This window comes from Panthera uncia, chromosome F1 (genome assembly GCF_023721935.1).
Source record: "Panthera uncia isolate 11264 chromosome F1, Puncia_PCG_1.0, whole genome shotgun sequence".
NCBI classification, from domain to species: Eukaryota; Metazoa; Chordata; class Mammalia; order Carnivora; family Felidae; genus Panthera; species Panthera uncia.
Window position 1 is genome coordinate 14,957,070 of NC_064813.1, and position 20,461 is coordinate 14,977,530.

The 20,461-nt window shown below is 38.6% G+C and overlaps 1 protein-coding gene across 1 annotated transcript in view; it reads right to left on the reverse strand.

The window, feature by feature from the left end:
* Positions 1 to 1,177: 1,177 nt before the first annotated feature.
* Positions 1,178 to 20,461, reverse strand: part of TNFSF4 (TNF superfamily member 4) — a 26,649-nt gene continuing 7,365 nt past the window's right edge. The window contains exons 2-3 of the mRNA XM_049633970.1: positions 9,451 to 9,499; positions 1,178 to 7,415 (exon numbers count right to left, since the gene is read on the reverse strand). Of these exons, the coding sequence (XP_049489927.1) occupies positions 7,066 to 7,415; positions 9,451 to 9,499 (399 nt within the window). The 3' untranslated portion in view covers positions 1,178 to 7,065. The remainder of the gene's footprint in view (positions 7,416 to 9,450; positions 9,500 to 20,461) is intronic.

The window sequence follows — 20,461 nt, forward strand, 5'->3', positions numbered from 1 at the left end:
TACATTGCATTTCAATTTGTGTTTTCAAATCTTTTTCTATTTCAGAAGTTTTTTAAATTATAGTTTTAGTATTTCTCCTGTTTTCTGTATTAGTTTTCTTCTTCAAGGACTACTGTTACCTTACATATTGGGTCTTCTTTGCCTAGTCTCAATACTGTCACTTTCTCTTGAACACCGTACCCATACAAACAAGCTGGAACCCACATCTGTCTGTAGGTACCACCAACTTTGAGGACACGGGTGACGGCAGGGAAAATTAGATCCCACAGAGCTGCATAAATGCCTGGCTTGGGACTTGGAGAAGCTATAGAAGATCTGCAAGGAGCTAGATAAGCTGTGGGTCCAGGTGTTGCCCCACAGAAACATAGTGAGCTGGCAGATCCACAACAATGACTGTGAGCTGCCACAGTACCTGGCACTGTACTCTAGCCTTTCAAGTATAAAATGGCCGCTCCTTCATTTCCACCTTCCAGATCTCATGCAGACTTCTCCCTGTAACTCTATAGGGAAAATAATTCTAGGAATTATTCTTCCATGTTCACTAACTTGTGCTAGTACAAACACACCACAGTTCACCCCTTGTCAACAGGGCATCCTTTAATCATAATTTATTTCCAAATAAATATGATATCAAAATGATGGTTCCACCCAGTGATGCAGCTGTCCCTTGTACAATATTCTAGCTCTTCCCCAAATAAGATCCAAAGTTCATTCATCCATCTGTGGATGATGTTCCTTATTTTTTGCAGCTGAGTCATACTCCCTCTTTGATATTCTGTTACTTAAAATACAAGATGTAAAGTTAACTACTATTAACAGAGGACAAAGGAATGGAGAGTTGGAAGGAAAACATTGGTTAGTATATACATCAATGTAGTCATATCAGAATTAGGAAGGAATACAACTAGTAGATTCCTCATTTCTAAAACTGGTCACGTGGTCATAGATAGTATTTTTAACTTCCTTTTCCCACTACTCACCCCCAACTCATTGGCCCCTGTCAGCATTTTGGTTTCAAGCAGCTGGTTTCTCCCAATTTTCACATCTTGAGTTAAATGTCATCTTTTCAATGAAGTCTCTTCCCAATTTAAAGTGGATAAGCCCTTTTTGTTTCTTCTAGCACTCTGACTTGTTCTTTCCTTGTTTTTATTTGTTGTTTCTTATTTCTTCCAGACTCTCAAAACAATAATGGTTTTAATGAATGAACACATTAATCTCTCCCTTTATCTACCACCTAAACCCTACCAATCATTAGGTCCAATTTTTTGCTTTACAGATCCATTTTTTGCTTTACAGACATCAACACTTGGTTTCTTATTTGGTAGCCTGGCTTCTAGCTTCTTCCCACTCAGTTAAGACCACATACTATGGTAAATACCTAGTGAAAAGAAACTATTTCATATTTGTATTTAGATTTCTAGTATCCAGCACAGTAGGCACATGGTAACATACAGTAGAAATTCAATAATTATCTGTGGATGAATGGTTAAAATATTATTAATTATATAAGGGATGTCATATAAGAAATCTACTGATTCTCATGCTGGTCTCCTTATCTTAGGAATTCAGTACTCTAAGAATGAAAATTCATAGGGAAAATTCTTTTGGACTTGCACATGTCTGCTTTTTTAAAAAATGTGTATTTGATGAGTAATAAAAATGAGATTTAACTGTAAATGGAATGAGAATTGTTTATTACCAAAAAGAGGTGTTTTGCATCAATTTTTAAGAGTTTAAAATAGTAGGAACATGATTAAGGGGACATAAATGGTATTCATGAAAAAATATAAAAATCACGTGCCACATTTTATCCACGTATGTTAGGGGCAGAATGGATGATAGACATGATAACAGCAAGTATTGGGGGCTTAAGAATAAAAGAAGATTAAGAATAACAGCTCATTTTCATTTCTAATGAGGAAAAAAAATATCACAAAATGCCTAGCACAATGCCTGATGTAAAATAGGAGTAGAACAAATTTAGGTTGACTGCTTGACTATTGCTTGATTCATAATAATGAAGATATTTTACAAATTAAAAGATTCAAGTTGCCTTAAAGAATGGTCATAGGACTATAGAATGTTACCTCTTAAAATTCATTATAAGGGGAAGATATAGATTGTCATATCCTAAAAATCTCTAAGGTAACATATTTTCTTATTAATAAATAGTGTACCCTAAATAAAAGTAGACAGCTGGACTGAAATGACCTTTAGAGATTACTTCCTGCTTATATTTCTACAATATCAAGTCTTGTTGATTACTTTTTTATTTTGTTATTGTTCTTTTAACCTCAAACCTCAAAAACCAAAGGTCAAGACAGCATAATCAGTAGGAAAATGAAAGGTCTTTTATATACATCAGCAATAAAGAGAATGTATATGAAAGTAAAAGTATTTTCTCAGCTTTGACATGACTCCAAGGAAACCCAAATGCTGAAATTCTGTGCTTCAGCTCTTAGAATCCCTCTGTTTTCTACCACAGATGGGCCATGAAAAGATAAACAAAGTCAACCAGTTCCATTAACCAAAATGCTGGTCGGGACCATGTTTAACTGTGCTCATGCACAATGGCTTCAGATATCTCAAGGACTGTGGCAGAAAGCTGAAATACCCTGGATGCTTAGCATCCTCTTCCTATGTCAACTCCCTGCCAGCTTCCAGATAGAATGCTACCTTAATTGTCCCCCCAGACACAGTCAGAACTAAAGGTCCTTACATGCCATGCCTTCAAGATTAAAAAGAACCATCCAACCAGCTTTTGTTGGAGGGGGGAGGGGAGTGGTGGTGGTAAAGCATTAATAGGCTTCATGTGTCAGTTCTCCTCAGTAATAATTACATTTAAATTTTACCCATATCCTTTCATGTCTTGATCCCATGGATCACAGATTGAATGAGTGGCTATGACAGCCACCATGGCTAGTTACTAGGAACTCTAGAGAGAGGTTCCAAGCCACCCACATACTCTGTGAGTGAGGCTACTGCCAGTGAAAGAAAATTATAGATAGATAGATGGATAGATAGATAGATAGACAGACAGAAGTAGGCAATTTCAAAGCACTGCCAAAAATTTAATTTTAGAAACAGGTTATATTTAAGGCAAAAACAAATAAATGTGCAGAGAGATTGAAATCCCCAGGGATTATTTTTTAGTGCTCATAACATCTCAGGTTGATATTTTTTTAAATACTACTTTTTAGAAAATTGTAATATTTTAAAAATGACCCAGTATAATCTTTATTAAACATTTACTTTGAATTTAATAAGAAAACTTCTATATGTCTTTTTCTGAAAGTATTAAAAATGTGGCTATCATGAAATTTCTTTTTCTCATTTTTTTCTAGTTAAAGTAATTTGAAGCTTTTGTTAAACTGACAGAAAGTAATATTCTCCTATGAATTGGGTCAAAATGAAAAAGTGACATTGACAAGAACTTAGACTTTTTCCAAAACCGTGATAAATTCTTCTCAAAACCTGTGTTTCCTTTTGTAAGACACGATCCAAAATTCTCAGCTTTGTCTTTACACCTCCAATATTTTATCCTCAAACTACCCATTAATCCTATCTCCCACAATGACCAAACACAAATTCCTGTCTTGGAAAAATAGAATATGCTCAAACAAAGAAATGAGTGAATGAGTGCCATAACCATAGTGGTAGCTCCTTGTCCCCAGAAAACACCATGAGAAGTCCTACCCCTTTGCCTTTGTACATACTGTTCTTCCCCAGCTATGTTCTCCTTCCTTCTTCTCCAGTCTGAATCCTACAAGGCTCTTCCATTATGCTTCAGTGATCTCTCATACTAAACCCCCATAATTCTTTTATTCCTTTGGCACTTAAAGTGACTTTTGTAAATTAATAGTTATTAGGTATTGAGACCAACCATGTTTCAGACAATATGTTGGGTACTCTCAGGGTCACAAAACTCCAGAAGGTATGTATTAATATCCCCATTTTACAGATAAGGAGAGTAATAAGGTTTAGGATGTAATTACTACTAAAGAGAAGGGACATAATACTCAAAGAGATCATCCCAGGTTTAGAAATGAGGCAAGAATTCCTGAGAGAAAGAAGAACAGTACATAGTAGAATTGTATTTGAATCAGTCTCATGAACAAGAAGAGGAGCCCTAAGGACTTCTAGTGAATATCTTTTCAAAAGCAAAGATGGAATTTGGATAGTTGTATCCCCGGACATAGTTCCGATGGCTGAAATTGGAAGCAGTTAGGAAACTGGAACACGTGCCCCATCCTTCCCTCATCAAGGAATTAGCTGATCATAACAAAGAAAGGAAGAGAAGGATAAACAAAAACTGCAGCACTTTAGCCAGTAGTGAATTCTGAAATCTTTTATTTGTTTCCATGTAAATATCAATATTATTATTAGCTATATTATTAATATCAATATTAATACTTCCTGAGAGCCAGAAAAGCACTAACTACAAAATTATGTCTTAAAATAGGGGACCTGCCCAGTATGCTTAAGAACGAATTATGATTTTGGATCAAGATTGGAATCCCTTAAGCCATCCCCTAAACAGAAAGTTACTAAGTAATGATTGCAGCTGCTTTTTGGAAGAATCCTCAAGAAGGCTGAGTGAAGATGTTAGTTTGTCTAAGAAAAAAAATCCAAGGCTATACATCTTGACTCACAGCAACCAGTATGTAGACATTTAGTATGTACATTCACAGTTAGCACTATAAGATTCTAAAATGATCATTTAACAGGAGAGGAAAACAGGATCCAAAAATGGGAAGTTACTTGCTTAAGGTCACATAGCTAGTTACTGACTGAATCAAATTAGGTTTTCAATCTCCTGACTTTTCATTCAGCTCTCTTTCCACAAAACTTTGTTGTCTCCGAAGAAGGGTTAATTATCTTTCTGAAGGAATGACTTAAAGAGGACAAACATATTTTGTTGGGTAGAAGTGGGAGAGGGGGTGAAGCTGGCGCATGGCAAAATAAAATCCCTGCATGGCCAAAGGAGGCCAGCATGGGAAGAGCAAGCCACGTGTACCCAAAGGGAGTGGGCATCTGTGAGGAAGGACCATGACACCAAAGACAGATAACCCACAGAACAATTATGCTTAGGCCTGGAATGTGCATGTCCAGGAGAAATATAGTTAGACATTTCAAACTTTAAAAAGTAAATATATATATTCTTAAATATTATCTAAGTCATAAACATTTACTTATTAGATATCACCCATTGAGTAACTTCAACTTTGCAGACCATAGTCAATAACAAAGAAATACACATACACACACACACACACACACACACACACACACCCTACACACACCGACACACACAGATTTAAATTCTCTGAGTAGTTAAGACAAATGTCATAGAGTATCTTGCTCAGAACAATTCATGTAAAGCATTTAGCCCAATGCCTGGTCCACAGCAGACCCTCCACTGTTTACCTATGATTATGCTCATGGTCATGATCATGATCATGAGTATGTGAGTGCCTTGGCAGCCACTCAGAGCTTGGTTACTCTTATGCACAATTTCTCTTATTTAGCTTCTTTTTATGATGCATCTTTGTTTAGCTTCTCTCCATAACAGATTAAAATAGAGGGTGCAGGAACATAGGTGGACATAGATAAAACACATGGAAAACTATGTTAAATAGATAGGAAAAAGTCAAAACGTAATTGAGGCCATTTAGTGTAGGGGCACACTGTCTTCCACCTTTCTGGGGATCCTGAAGATATCACTGTACAATCACTGTGATGACACAGAACCATCCAGAAAGATTCTATGTTATGTTATACACTCTATTTAAAATGGGAGAAAAACATTTGCTGCCATTTAAAAATTTTATCAAAAATTTGAGTTCTTACAAATCATCTGGAAGTTTGTCCACAGTGCCATAAGCCTGGTGCATCAAGAGGGATGTTTAAATTAAAAATAAGTGGATCTTTTCCCCTATTGGTATTGGCTGATTATTGGTCATTCTAGTCTCAATTATCAATGTGAGATCATATATGATATGATGGTGTTTGTAGACAGATGTCAGTATTTTTCATATAATAGCTTCTCAGTGTCTCGTCAGTATTTTTCATATAATAGCTTCTCAGTGTCTCAACATAAATTTGTGTTTAAGAAAAGAATTGCTTCATTTTTTAAACTAGCAATGTGGTATACATGTACAAGAAATGGAGCTGATTGTATATTCAGCATAAGCAGGAGAATGCACATGGGTTGCTTTGCCTCCTGCTTATGTCTTTTCCTTCCCAGACTATTTAAATTCTTACTGACTTTTACCCTGAGATGTCCAGTTTCACTGCTCTCCTATGCGATAAAGATAACCCTCACAATAAATTATCTTGCTCTCCCGAGTTTGGAAAAATCTCTTACAGTTTTCCTGAAATTTCTGATTACATTTTTCATAGCATCTTTGAAGGGAAATCTCTATTAATTACATTGGAGGCTGGAAAAGCAAAGTGGCAAAGAAAAAAAAAAAAAAGCCCAGAGCACAGAGTATTCTTTAGCTGGCTGTCTTCAAGTCCTGGCAGCTGTTCTCAAGATGATTTTCCTTTTGAACTCCACCAAATGAGAGAAGTATTTAGGTACTATGCAAATAGCAACTAATTTCATCTTGGAGAGATACCACCTTTGACAGATTCATGTCCCCTTCCTTTGTCCTCTTCATTTTGATAAAGCCAGATGTCAGATTTCCAGCAAAGGGTAGTCAAGTGTCTTTTTCAATAAAGAAAGTTTATTATGACAATTTCCTGATCAATAGAAATAATGTGCCTTAAGGAAGGGGCACCTATTTTCTCATTTTTGTAGAGGTAACTAGTAAGCTTGAGGCAACCATCAGGGATGAGGGATAGGTGATTTAGAAGATGTGAAGATAAATAAAGTTAATTCGTATGTAAAATAAGTTTTAAATATCCCTGAGTTAGGGGATCTGCTTCAGGTCACATCCCGTGTGGCCATATATGGGGGCTAAGCTAGGACGACTTCTCCACTCCCACAGAAGAATCAGAGTCCTGTCCAACCCCAGTTCAGTGTTCTTGCTGGTGCCAGGCTTAGGTGCAGCCCTCAGGTCCTCAGTAGGCACAGAATCCACCAGGAGTTTGAAGAATGACAATCAATTCCCCACCATTCACCTGGATGTCTTTGTAGGCGGTATTGTGAGTGGTCACGTTAAAGTAGACTTTGTCCTTAAAAGCCAGATGGGCCACTCCAATGGAGTCGACAGATTTGACATTGCTCAGGGAGAAGAGAGGTTTCCGACCCTTCCGGTAATAAAGGCTGAGGCTGAGCTCCTCAGAGAAGTAGCCCTTCAGGGAGATGAGATAAAACCCATCACAGTTGATGATGATTGAGTTGTCTTGCACCTTCATGGTTTCATCCTTGTTTGGCGATGTGATGATGCAACCTGTCCCATTCCCACACTCTAAGGAGGGGAGGGCAAGAAGAAAAAAAAAAAAAAGAATGATTTCTTAGCACAGCATTGGGCAACAATCTTCCAGTACATCTAAAAACATATGAAGAGAACATGATCGGGAAAGATTTTTGAAAAGAATAAAAGAAGGAGAGCATTGTGTTTCCACATGAGGGTTGGAGTCTGCTTTATCTGGGGAATGGAAGAAGAGGCAAAGCTAATACTAGTGGCCAAGAGGATTTCAGAATGGAGCTGGATGCAAAAACTAACAGGTTAGAACAATTGGCAGTGGTCGCAACAGACCAGTGGCAGGAAATGGCACTTCGAAGTTTCTCTGATTTTTCAAAACCAGGAGGTGTTGCCACTTCTTCCTTTTTCTTCTCCTTCCTTTTTCAATGAATAGACAAGGGCAAAGGGTAGCAGGAGTGCCCCTGCCCAGGGCCTGCACACCCCGTTCACACAAAGCAATTGCTCTTAATGCTGCCCTATCCTCTCTCCACCTGACTGTGAAGTGCAAGTTTGCCACATGCCCTGGGCACTGGACTTATCAACAGCATTTACTGTAATCTAGTTTTATTTGCTTTTTTGTTTCTCTAAATGGCTAGCTAGGGGCGCCTGGGTGGCTCAGTCGGTTAAGCGGCCGGCTTCGGCTCAGGTCATGATCTCACGGTCCGTGAGTTCAAGCCCCGCGTCGGGCTCTGTGCTGACAGCTCAGAGTCTGGAGCCTGTCATTAAGCCTGTCATTGTCACTACCATGATCATCCCATGATGATTTTTATCAGTTACCAATCCCAGCTTTCAGCAGAATACAGGTTGAGGATTATTTAGGCTCATGCAAATGAGGCTAAGAGCTTCTTTGCTAGCAGTCACTTAAGTTCGATAATGCTGCCATGCCCAGAATGTCTGTGGGCTCAGTTCTGCTCGATACAATGTAGGTGGAAGAGTTCAAGAACACAGACCTGCTTCTCCATTTTACCTTTTTATTGCTAGTTTTTCCTGGAAAGTGCTTTGGGGAAAGTTACTACCACAGGAGAGAGAAGATAAAGGATGGGGGAGGACACAGATTGATAACTTTGGTAGCTTTGTGTAGGGCCATTCCAAGTGTAAGGCAAAAAGACTAAATTTCTTTTATTTCTACCTCAGCCACAATATCATTGTGAATGGCCAAGCAACCACATCTCAGATTACCCACTCTGGTCCATGTCCCTTAGTCATAGGAAAGAATAGTCCCCACTCTTGGGCACAATTCAGTTAATTCTTGATTTGCATCAGGCCCAGGTGGCATAGTTTAAATTGAAAATGAAGACCACTTTTGGAGGGCAAGATATACTTCCCTTCAGGCAAATGAAGGGAATGAATGAAACAAATGAATATCCATATAGAAACTACTGGTGATTGTCCTAATACTAATCATGGATCCAAATAATGCTCTCCTAATAGTGGATCACCTTGCCTTCATATTTGGGACCTCCCAACTCTCATTAAGACAGAATATTGTCCTGTAATCAACTTAGTGGGAAATGATGTGTCAGAAAGTCATCCTTTAGTTTTCTTACCTACGAAAAATGAGAATAATTCCTATTCAGAGGTTTCCTGAGAGACATATAAAGTGATTAATAGTGACAAGCATATATTTGGTAACTAATTACTCCCTTTTATTCTTTATACATTTTCTTTGTCCCTAATGAAAACAGCATGCAGGCTCTAACAATTGCAGGATTTCATACTTCCCAAAGAATAGGAAGAGATCCTGTTTGGGGGAAGAAATTAAGAGACTAGAAAGAAGATTCATTTAAAAGCATGAATCAGGGGCACCTGGGTGGCTCAGTCGGTTAAGCATCCAACTCTTGATTTCAGCTCAGGTCATGATCTCAAAGTTTGTAAGATTGAGCCCCACATAGGGCTCCATGCTGGCAGTGTGGAACCTGTTTGAGATTCTCTGTCTCCTTCTCTCTGTGTCCCTCCCCTGCTCACTCTCTCTCTCAGAATGAATGGATAAACATTTTTTTTTTTTAAGAAAAACATGAATCAATTGAACAATACTTACTGGTAAATTGTACTTTGATACTTTGAACTGGAGGATACTGAGGTGGCACCTGATGGAGGAAAAAGGATATATTTTTAGGAAAAAAGGTGAACAAATGAAATTGACAAGTCATATCCTATGAAGCAGAAATGCAGGAGCTATAGAAGGAATGACTTGATGAGAGACCATTTTTTCTATGAAGATTAGACCCAGACTTGTACCTGCTCCCTTGCTTTTCTATAACATTTCCTAAGATGAGCCAGGAGTATTCGGTCATGCAAGCATCTAAGATCTGTCCTCACCTCTGCCAAACCCATCTCTAGTATATTGTTTTGTCTCTCTGAGCCCCCCTTTCCCATTTTGGATAACAGAGCATTTAATAGTCATCTTGAGAAATCCATTGAGTCATAGAGATCCCCTCATGCAGAAGGCTGTGACCAGTCATTCCACCATGGCCACAAACTCCCAGGATGCACTGGGAGTGAATTCTGGAAGCTTCCTGGCTACTTCTTCTTTCACTGCAACACAGGAGTAAGACTATTCTGTCTTCAGATCATACGGGCCATAGAAACTGGTCTAATCCTTCAGAATTCAGTAGATTTGAGTGCATATATTTCTAACATTGGCTCTTTCTCTTTTGTTTAATGGCTTGAAAAACCTAACTTGAACCAAGCGAGTACTCAACAGCAAGAGAGGTAAAATAATGAAGAAAGGAAGCCTGAATAAATGAAATGTCTATAGTAATATGATGGTTAAAAGAACAAAGCAGTTCAATATGGAGCAATCTCCAAAATATATGAAGTGAAAAAAAGGGGGCAGAATCATGTATAAAATATATTACCATTCATGTTAAAAAATATTAATAATGCTTGTATGGGCATTAAATATATCTGAAGGAATTCTCAGAAAACGGATCATAAATATTGCCTCTGGAAAATGGAATTGGAAGCCTGAGGTCAGGAATGGGGGGACACTTACTTTTCATGGTCTACTTTTTTTATATTTTTAAAATTTTGTACCATATGCTTGTATTACCTACTAAAAAAGGAAATTAAAAAGAAAAACAAAAAGCACCACCTATTGCTCCTGCCTGGAACAACATCTCTTCTCACAGATTATTTTTGGCAAGACATTTTGCTCAAAGGCATGGTGAGGGATTTGTTTTCATACCCTGGGGTGTGGAATCCCTGCTTCCCACTCTCCTGGCACACCAGTGGCTGCAGTCAAGCGGATTCCACTGGGGACTGCCCACACACGAGGAATCCCCTACTTCCCTTCTAAGCCTTCTCATCACAAGCCTTACCAAGCTGAAACCAACAGGCAGCGTAGGAAGAAGGGAGAGCCTTTCTGAGAGCTGCCAGTGGTAAGCACATGGAGAGAGCTGTTGATTTAGGATGATTTGAGAGTCTGTCCCCTCCATGAACTGTTTGTGACAGCTAAATTAGTATCCTTCATGCTTAAGGCAATGTTCTGGAAGAGGGCCTCTCAAAGGGCATATTACATTATCACCATAATCCCCTGGGTAAATAAGTGCTCCCAATGCTCTCTAGCTGGTTGGTCCCAGCATGAATGGCCACATTTCAGCATGCAGCAACCTTGGTTTTAATGTCAGCGGGGCAGGTACAGTGTCATCCCAGGCAAGTTTCATAACTTTCCTAGAAGTCAGTTTTTTCATCTTTAAAAATTACCAGAAGATCACAGGCATTTCTTCCAGCATTAACTGTCCATGATTTGGATTTTAAAAGTTGCAGTGCTAAGTCAATTTTAATAAAAGAGAAAAACATGAAGGCTCTTCGTCCAAGTTTACATCAAGCTCTGAGATCTAAAAGCCCTCATGACTTAATTATTTGACTGATTCTCCAAGCGCTCCCTGCAAATCAAAGGAAGTTCTGAATGTTTTGAAGTACCCTTACGAAGTAGGGGTGGTTATAACCAAGAGGACATTCTCTGAGACCAAGGAAAGCCAACGTGACTTACTCTCTAGGGTAGATCTAACAGAACTCCAGGCTCAGGTTTCCTGTTTCTTCTCCTGAAGATTGACCAGTATTAGACATTTATATATTCTCAGAAGTTTTCTTACTGGCATCAATATCATTAAGTCTAGGAAATGTTGTAAAATAAAATAAGATTCTCCTTCTTTCCTCTTCTTCTGTGCGCTTCCACTTTTCCCTTCGTCCTCCATATTTGATTCTTCACACTCACTACCCCACTGCCCTGAACCACCCTCCCAACAGACCCTCCATAGCCTGGCTCCAACCTCCTTGTCAAGCTTTATTGCCACACATATCCTTTCCATGTCATACGCTCTAGCCAACCATTTTCTCCAATCTTTTTGCCCTTGACTAGAGCCTGGTAGGATGAGACAGAGAGCACAGACTTGGGAGTCAGATTCAGTTCAAATTGTGACTTATCTAGCTCTGTGTATTTGGAGATATTATATACTATTTCTGAGCATTAGTCTTCATCTGTGTGAAACTATGGCATAATAATTGCTATTGGAATGTTCCAGATGACTGTGAAGTTTAAGTAAGATAACATGTGAAAGCACCCAGCAATCAGGCTGGCGAGCATTTGAAATATATTTGCCTCCTTTGTTCTCTCTGCCAAAAATGTCCCTCCATCTGTGTCCATCCATCAAAATATCACCACCTTCAAGGCCTAAATCAGGAAATGATTTTTGGCTTCTGCCCTCGCACAGTGAGTGTTTAAAGTCACTCTGTTCACATGAATGTTTATAGCAGCTTTGTTCATTATTGTCAAAACTTGGAAGCAGCTAAGATGTTCTTCAGTAAGTTAATGTATAAATACACTGTGATATATCCAGACATTGGACTCTTAGTGCTGAAAAGAAATGAGCTATGAAGCCATGAAAAGACATGGAGGAACCTTAAATGCATATTACTAAGTGAAAGAAGCCAATCTGAGAAGGCCACATACTGTATGATTCTGAATACAGAACATTCTGAAAAAAGACAAAACCATAGAGACAGTTAAAGATCAGTGGTTGCCAGGTGTTAGGGAGCAGGGGGAGATGAGTAGGTAAGTACAGAAGTTTCAGAGTAGTAAGACTATTCTGTATGACACTGTAATGGTGGGCACGTGCCATTATTCATTTGTTAAAACCTATAAAATGTACAACATGAAGAGTGGATCCTAAGGTAAAAAACAAAATAAAACAAAAACTCTCTATTGACTTCCACTCTACCACCATACGTCTCATCTGCTCTACAAGACTATTTAGCTGTATGACCTTGGGAAATTGGTACTAACTTGCTGAATTTCAGTTTTTTCACCTATAAAATGGAAATAATAAAATCTATATCTTAGAGTGAAAGAAGATTAAATAATACAATGTTTGTGAATTTTCACCATATGGCCTGGAATATTGTAGCAGTCGACAAATGTCAGCTGTTATTTTTGGATGCACATGGAAGACAAGATCCATGTCATGTTCTTAATTTATTCAGCACAACACTACTCAAGCCTTATATATGAGTATGAAATGAAGGAATTATTAAAATAGTGAATAAAGACTATCAAAGTCCCTGAAATATTAGCTCTTTGGCTCTCGTAGCCCAAAGAAACAGTACAAAAGAATCTGGGCCTAATGAGAAAGAATTACCAGAAAACAATCAGAAGATATTTATTTTACCCACATACAAACAAACATGGTCTTTTTTACCATGATGAAAAGCAAAATCCTCAGATCCTTTCCAGATACTAAAAGAAAAGGGAAAATATCAAAGGTCTCAGAGAGCTTCCATGTAAGAACAAGCTATAGAACAAAGCTTCTTCAATCTGGAAAGTCTGAAGAACCCACATCATTCTCAAAGGTGAAATCCAAACTCATGTAGGTCAAGCACATCAGAAAAAGTATAGTCCTGATGTTGGAATGAAGTGGTCTCAGAAGCATAAGTATAAAGGAAATCGTTTCCTTGATGCGAACAAGAAATGTTTGTTCTACTGAATTATTTGGTAGTTGATTGAATAATATGATTGTCATATTATTTGGTGGTTTGAAACAGCATCAACAATTACTGAGTATCTGCTGTGTGGCAGGCATTCATTCAACTCTGGGAACACAAAGGAATAGAATACACAATTCTTATTTTTGACAAACATATGCCAGCTGAGGAAATAAAACCGTCCCTCTACATAAAACCTTTGGGAATCATCAATAGACAGTGTATGCGAAAAAGTTCCAGAGAACAAAAAAATCACTGCAGGCTTTGGCAGCTCAAGGAGAAAAAAATAGGACAGAGGCCTTGAAAGAGAGAAAGGGACCAGATAAGCAAAAGACATTCTATGGAAGAAAGGTCTAGAAATGAGACCATTCTTGGTATTCAAAAAAAAAAAATAAAAATTCACTAAGAACTTACAACATGCCATGCATTAGGTTGTTCTTTCTCAGAATCATTACCTCATTTGCTGCTCAAAATAATCCTATTAACTATGAATAATAACAACCCATGTTTTGCAGATAGGAAAATGAGAATCAATGCTCTTAAGAACTTGCTCACAAATAAACAGGTATTAACTTGAATTTGGTTGAACTCCAGTCCCTGATAATAACTTTTCACTTTATCCTATATTATCTTAAGAGTAAAAAACAAACAAACAAATGAACGAAAAACACAAAACCTATGAAAACATTTGTCAGAGGGTCAAAGATTAATTTGAATTATTTTCATCATAATACTAATGAGGAATAAATATTAGGTTTTACACAGTTGTCAAAATATTCATATATATCTCAAAATATCCAGAAGTTCTCCAGAAACAAAGCTCTTCAGACAACTCTACAAGGTCGTCTGTATTGTACAGGTTGGCAAAATTTCTAGTGAGGCTCTGATTAGGTTCAGTTGTCCTGGCATGGAGCAGCAGGCCCGTGAACAAGTACAAAGTAGGTGGCAAGCAGGTGCTGCAAACAAGAGCCAGAATTAGGTCCATTCCTGGCCTCTCTTAGCATCTTGAGCACTGAACTGTCCAAGAACATGGTTGGGACATGTCTGATGACTAGAGTTTACCTAGCAGTCTGTACCGAGTTCCCAAAAATGTGATGCTTCATTCAAGGGCTCATCTTGGGAGAGTGTGAGTTTCTAATTCTGACTCACTGGGATGTGGCAGGAGGCTGCCACCTTTATACTCATTTGGCGTTTGTCCTGGAGAGGGGCATCTGTGGCAGGAGGGAATGATAGTCATCAAATATGAAAGCAGGAAGTGGGCTCCACACTTACTATGTGGGCCTTGCCCTTCCTCACTTGATGTCAGGCTACAGTGTCAGGATCCTACGTGGGAGTGCGCCGGGATGTAAATCAGTGTTGGATGGTGGGGAAAGCGATCTCTAAGGGGGACTCCCCAGTTGACCATGCCATCTCGCACTGAATGTGAGCCTCATCCACCTTGGGCTGCATGTCAGTAGAGAAGAACTGAGAGATCATGAAAGCACAACCTCACAAGCTGTTGGTGTATGTCTCAAGGAGCCTCTGAAAAGAAAGATGGAATTTTCCATACTTAACTCATTACAGTAGGCTGGGGAGGTAGACTCTCATCCTGCTGCATGTGTGTGTGCACTCGGTGGAAACAGCCTCCTTGCAAAGGGAAGGGCCCGCCTCTGATCGGGGAAGTTCACGAGCCCACTCAGAAAGGAATGAGAAGAATGGGCAAAAACTGGTACTTTGGCCAGGGAGGCTTCTGTATTCATAAAACCATATCCCCAAAGGTACATTTCTTAGAGATGAAGAGGTGTGGCCTTGAAAACCTCTTCTAATAAAGAGTCTTTTGTGGGGGATTTAATGAACATAAAGAAGAGCCGTTTTAATTGTCGTCCAAACACTTTCTCTTGCTCCTCCCCACCTTTCACCGTGACTGCTGGCACCTTTTTGCTGTAATTTTTCTCCTACTATTTATTCTCTTCCCAACTATACAACCCATGTGAAATCCTAATGTAGCCTGCTTTCTCTAACCACTTCCACTCTTCCTGCCAAACTTACTTACTAATGGAGATCTCTCAAAGAGCCATTTACTGAACCTCTCGTAGCTCAGAGAACAAGAACTGTGGTTCCATTGTCCTCAGTGCTTAACAATTAACAGATTCCTAAGAGAAATCCAGGTGTTCAGGTAAACAACCAAATGAAGCATAAGCATCCAGGTGACATGAACATACCTTCAAAATTATATGACTGACCTAAGACAACCAATTATATCCCCAAGGGAAGGGTATTCTTGTATCTGGGTTTCCCTTTCCAGATTAACTGGGGAAGTCCTTAAAGTACATTGGCAGAGGAGTCTACCAAAACGTTTCTAAGAACACCCTTCTTCACCCCAATGATTAAGTCTCCACCATAATATCCTTGTAGAAGCTTAGTCTCTAAGCAACTGGAAGGTTCTGTTAACAATGTACCCACTGTATGATTATGAGTCTTACAATGCATCAAACATAATGGCATTCAGTAAATAATGTTTGCTGAGCTAAGGTGGAACTTAGCCCCTTAGACTATGCCCAGACCTTAGCTAGTGGCTACATAATCACATAATCACATAGAGCTGACACTGGCTGTAGCCAACATTATACACTGCTCAAGGTTTTTTTAAATTGCCTCATTCTTCCTTGAGTACAAAGGGAATAGCAAAATTATCACAAGCAATATATTTCTATTTGAAGTCACTCATTCCCCATTTCACTTGCTATACAAAAAGGAGGGATTGTTGCCTTGGGAGGGCAACTTAGTAGAACCGGACAAGGCATTCGTCTGGGAATAGGAACACCTGGGTCTGGTTTGAAGCCATCTATAAGTCCCTTCTCTTTCTCAGTTTCTAATTTCCTCATCTTGATGTCCAACCTCAGTTAAACTGATGGAAGAAGCAGTAAGAAGTGCTTATTCACACTGTGGAATAAACAATGCCCATGAACTCTTCCATGTCAGAGATTCAGCAAATCACAACATTCAAGAGAAACCCTGGGAGATTGGGTGATAAGAAGACCTTTGAACAGATCTTTTCAACACAATAAATCCCTCTTCCTTAATAAAAGCAGTAGGTCTCCTTCTCAAGTGACTCCTTCTGATGGTTAGTGAACAATCAAAGATATCTCTAGTGTTCTTTGTGCAGTGAAGCTCTTAGCCTCATTTGCATGAGCCTAAATAATCCTCAACCTGTATTCTGCTGAAAGCTGGGATTGGTAACTGATAAAAATCCTCATGGGATGATCATGGTGGTGACAATGACATCTTAAACTAAAGCCTTTCCTAATAGGTATAAAGATAGGTAGGTAGGTAGAGATATAGATATAGATATAGATATAGATACAGATATAGATAGTGGAATATTATACAGCCATAAAAAGGGTAAGATCTTGCCATTTACAACAATATGGATGGACCTAGAGGGTACAATGCTAAGTGAAATAAATCACACAGAGAAAGGCAAATATTGTATGTTTTCACTCATATATGGAATCTAAAAAACAAAATGAATAAATAAATAAAAGCAGAATCAGATCTATAAATACAGAGAACAAACTGATGGATGTAGGGGGTTCAGAAAAATGGGTTAAGGGGAATAGAAGACAGGGGCTTCCAGTTATGGAATGAATAAGTCATGGGAGTAAAAAGTACAGGAATATATGGAGATAGGTGGTGAACACAGCAAATGTATAGAGAGGTTGAATCACTCTGTTGTACACCTGAAACTAATGTAACATTTTATGTCAACAAAACTTGAAAAGTTTTTTTAAAAAAAACTAAAGCCTTTCTTTTAAGGAATGGAAGAGAAGTAAAGCATCTAATGCAAAAGAGGAGTGTGCTCACTTTATACTCCCAGTCAAGAAACCAGGTACTGACATAGGTAGATAGCTTTCTGTGAAGCTTCTTACTGAAGTTTCTCACTGTACCCTATGTTGTTATCCAGTACGTCTCACACACTGTTATTGCTTCTTTAACCATATTGTTTCCCCACTGTGTTGGAAACTCTGGGAGGGCAAAGAAGACCATATCTCACTCACCACTGTTTCCTCAGTGTCTGACAGGAAAATAATAACCATAGATATTGTTAAACAAGTAAATGAATAAGAGGTTTGTAAGGGGTTTGAATAGTGTCACACACACACCCCCCCCCACCTTTCATGTCCATCTGGAAGCTCAGTTTGTGACTTCCTTTGGAAATAGGGCCTTTGCAGATGTAATTAGTTAAGTTAGCATGGGACCAACTAGATTAGGGTGGGCCCTAAATCCAATATGACTGGTGTCCTTAAAGCAAAAGGAGAGGACACAGTGGTACACACATGGAGATGGTGAGGTGAAGACGGTGACAGAGCTTGGGGTAATGCAACTACAAGCCAAGGAAGATCAAGGACTCCCGGGAGTCACCAGAAGCCAGAAAGAGGCAGGGAAGGACTCTTCTCTAGGGCCTTCAGAGGAAAGACTTCTCTATGGCCCTGGAAAGACTTTGACTTTGAACTTCTACCATCCAGCACTGTGAGAAAATACATGTTTGCTGTTTTAAGACACCTAGTTTATGGTAATTTATCATGGCAGCTCTAAAAAACTAACACATTATTGAATAGGTATTTACAAGTAGTGGCAAATCACACTTTCACATTAAAGTAAATCTTTGAATCAGAGTCTGACGAAATTACAAAGGCCTAGGGAGATTATGTAGTCTAATCTCCTTATAATTTAAAATAATAATAATAATAATAATAATAATAAAAGAGAGAAAATCGGGCTCAGAAAAGAAAAGATGAGCTAGTACCCAAATTGAGGTCCCCTTTCTCATCTATGAATATACCAGACATGCAATATTCCATCTTATAAAAACAACCATAAGGTATTATGCAACTGTTAAAGCTTCATTGATCGTGTTACCTACATTGGCACAAATAGATTTAACTCTCTTTTAGAAAAGAATCTTCCTCCTCCATAGTAGGTCATAAATCTTTCCCTCAATTTCTCCTCAAAAACTACGAATGCCATAAAAGGAAACAAATTTTAAAACAGCCAGACAAAATTTGTAAAGCCAAGAGTCATGGAGTCTTAGCCAAGTGTAATGGAAAGAGACAGGACTAGAATTTAGACCTCGTCTTAATTTCTAACCCTGACTTTTCTATGTAAACCTAAGCAAGTCTCTTAAGCCTCACATTTTCTCATTGAAAAACTGGACACAAATATGTGTGTAACTGCCTTCAAGGTAGTAGTGAATTAGTGAGGACAAAAGTACAGAAAAGATCTGCAAAAACAAGGGGCTGTTATTGGAAATAACAGTAGGAGTGACAGCCCTCAGTTATCCCTCCAAAAAGATCTTGGCGTTCCCAGTCTTCATTGTACCGTATACAGGGCCAGGTTAGGAACTTTTGGGGAGTTTGAAGCTAAAAACACTAAGCACCCAACACATGAGTATTTCAAAATTTATTTTATATACAAAACATACACTTATAAATTTATAAAATATATAAATATAAAATATATAAATATATTTTATATATACTTAACTGTACAGTATGTGTTTTACAACTTATTTTATAACCCATCAGGTTTTTATATTTGCCCTTAATGACTGTTTTTGCTGCTTGCTTTCAATTTTTTATGACACTCTCATCTTCATCCAGATCTTTGATGGTTTCTCTGGCTCTGCCATAGCTATACCTACAGGAAAGCCCAGCCCTGAGGGTACACCATTTAAACTCACTGGACTCTCACTTCCCCACATATACAGTTTGCATTTAGGGAATGAAGGAAGCATTACTATCATATATAATGCTCACTACATTAGTGTTGGGAGAATTAAAGTTGAGTCTACTGTCCATTTTTCTATCGGTCAGAGTATGTTCTTAAATAGCATTTACATGTTACCAAAGCTAGACAAATTTATACAATTAACAAGCCACCTAAGCTACATCTTAGAATGAAAGGTCTGTGGAAAGCAAATTTGATTATGCTAGCCCTATCCCCAATGTTTCCGGTATCATGAAAAAGATGGCATGCTTTTTCTAGACGTAATTTTCGACTCTATTTGGCAACCAAGTCATTGAAGAATTGGATAAAATATACCAAACTGGGGGGGAGATGGAATAGGCATGTTCTAAGTGTGTCATTTTAGATCTCTGAACCACTTTCGGATGCTAACCTGATAACACTGTTATGCCTTCATAAATTTCTCCCCTTTGCTCTTCTTTTCTCCCACCCAGTCATGGGCTCTCACTTAGAAATCTATGTTCAGAAATGCTAGCATTATTACAAGGGTTTTGGGACTTGTTTTAAACCTAAAAATTACAGTAGCAAAGTCAGTGTTCATGAAGCTAAGGTTAACCTTAACTATGATACGCTTTCTGAGGTCACGGGGTGTGCATACATGTGTATACATGCCACAAAGTAAACATTTTAGTGGCCCTAGCCTTATGGAAGCATGTTCATGAATAATAATAATAATAATAATAATAATCTTAGCATTTACAAAGCTCTGCAACACAACATTTGCTCCTCACAACAACCAAATTCTGATTTTGGAAATGATTAAACTGATGCTCTGGGAATTTTACAGAATTTACCCAGGGTCATGAAGTTAAAAGGCTGGACTGAACCAGTCATCTAGTTTCTGGTCCAGCACACTCTCTCCTGTATACCAACAGCTCCTCCAAAAGTTTGCGATGTTTTGTAATTTCATGTAAGGAAGTGTTTTGATTCCTTCATCTGGAAAGATACGGACATCAAAAGTATGGATGGTTACAAACAAAACACACAAGCTATAGGGTGTCAGGACCATCTATTTCACCTGGGACTGGGAAATAACCTTTCTACTTTGCAGTTCAGTTGTTTATTTTCACTCACCAAACATAACATAAAAACAATATTGCAGGGGCGCCTGGGTGGCTCAGTCGATTGAGCATCCGACTTTGGCTCAGGTCATGATCTCACGGTTCGTGGGTTCGAGCCCCACGTCAGGCTCAGTGCTGACAGCTCAGAGCCTGGAGCCTGCTTCGGATTCTGTGTCTCCCTCTCCCTCTCCCTCTCCCTCTCCCTCTCCCTCTCCCTCTCCC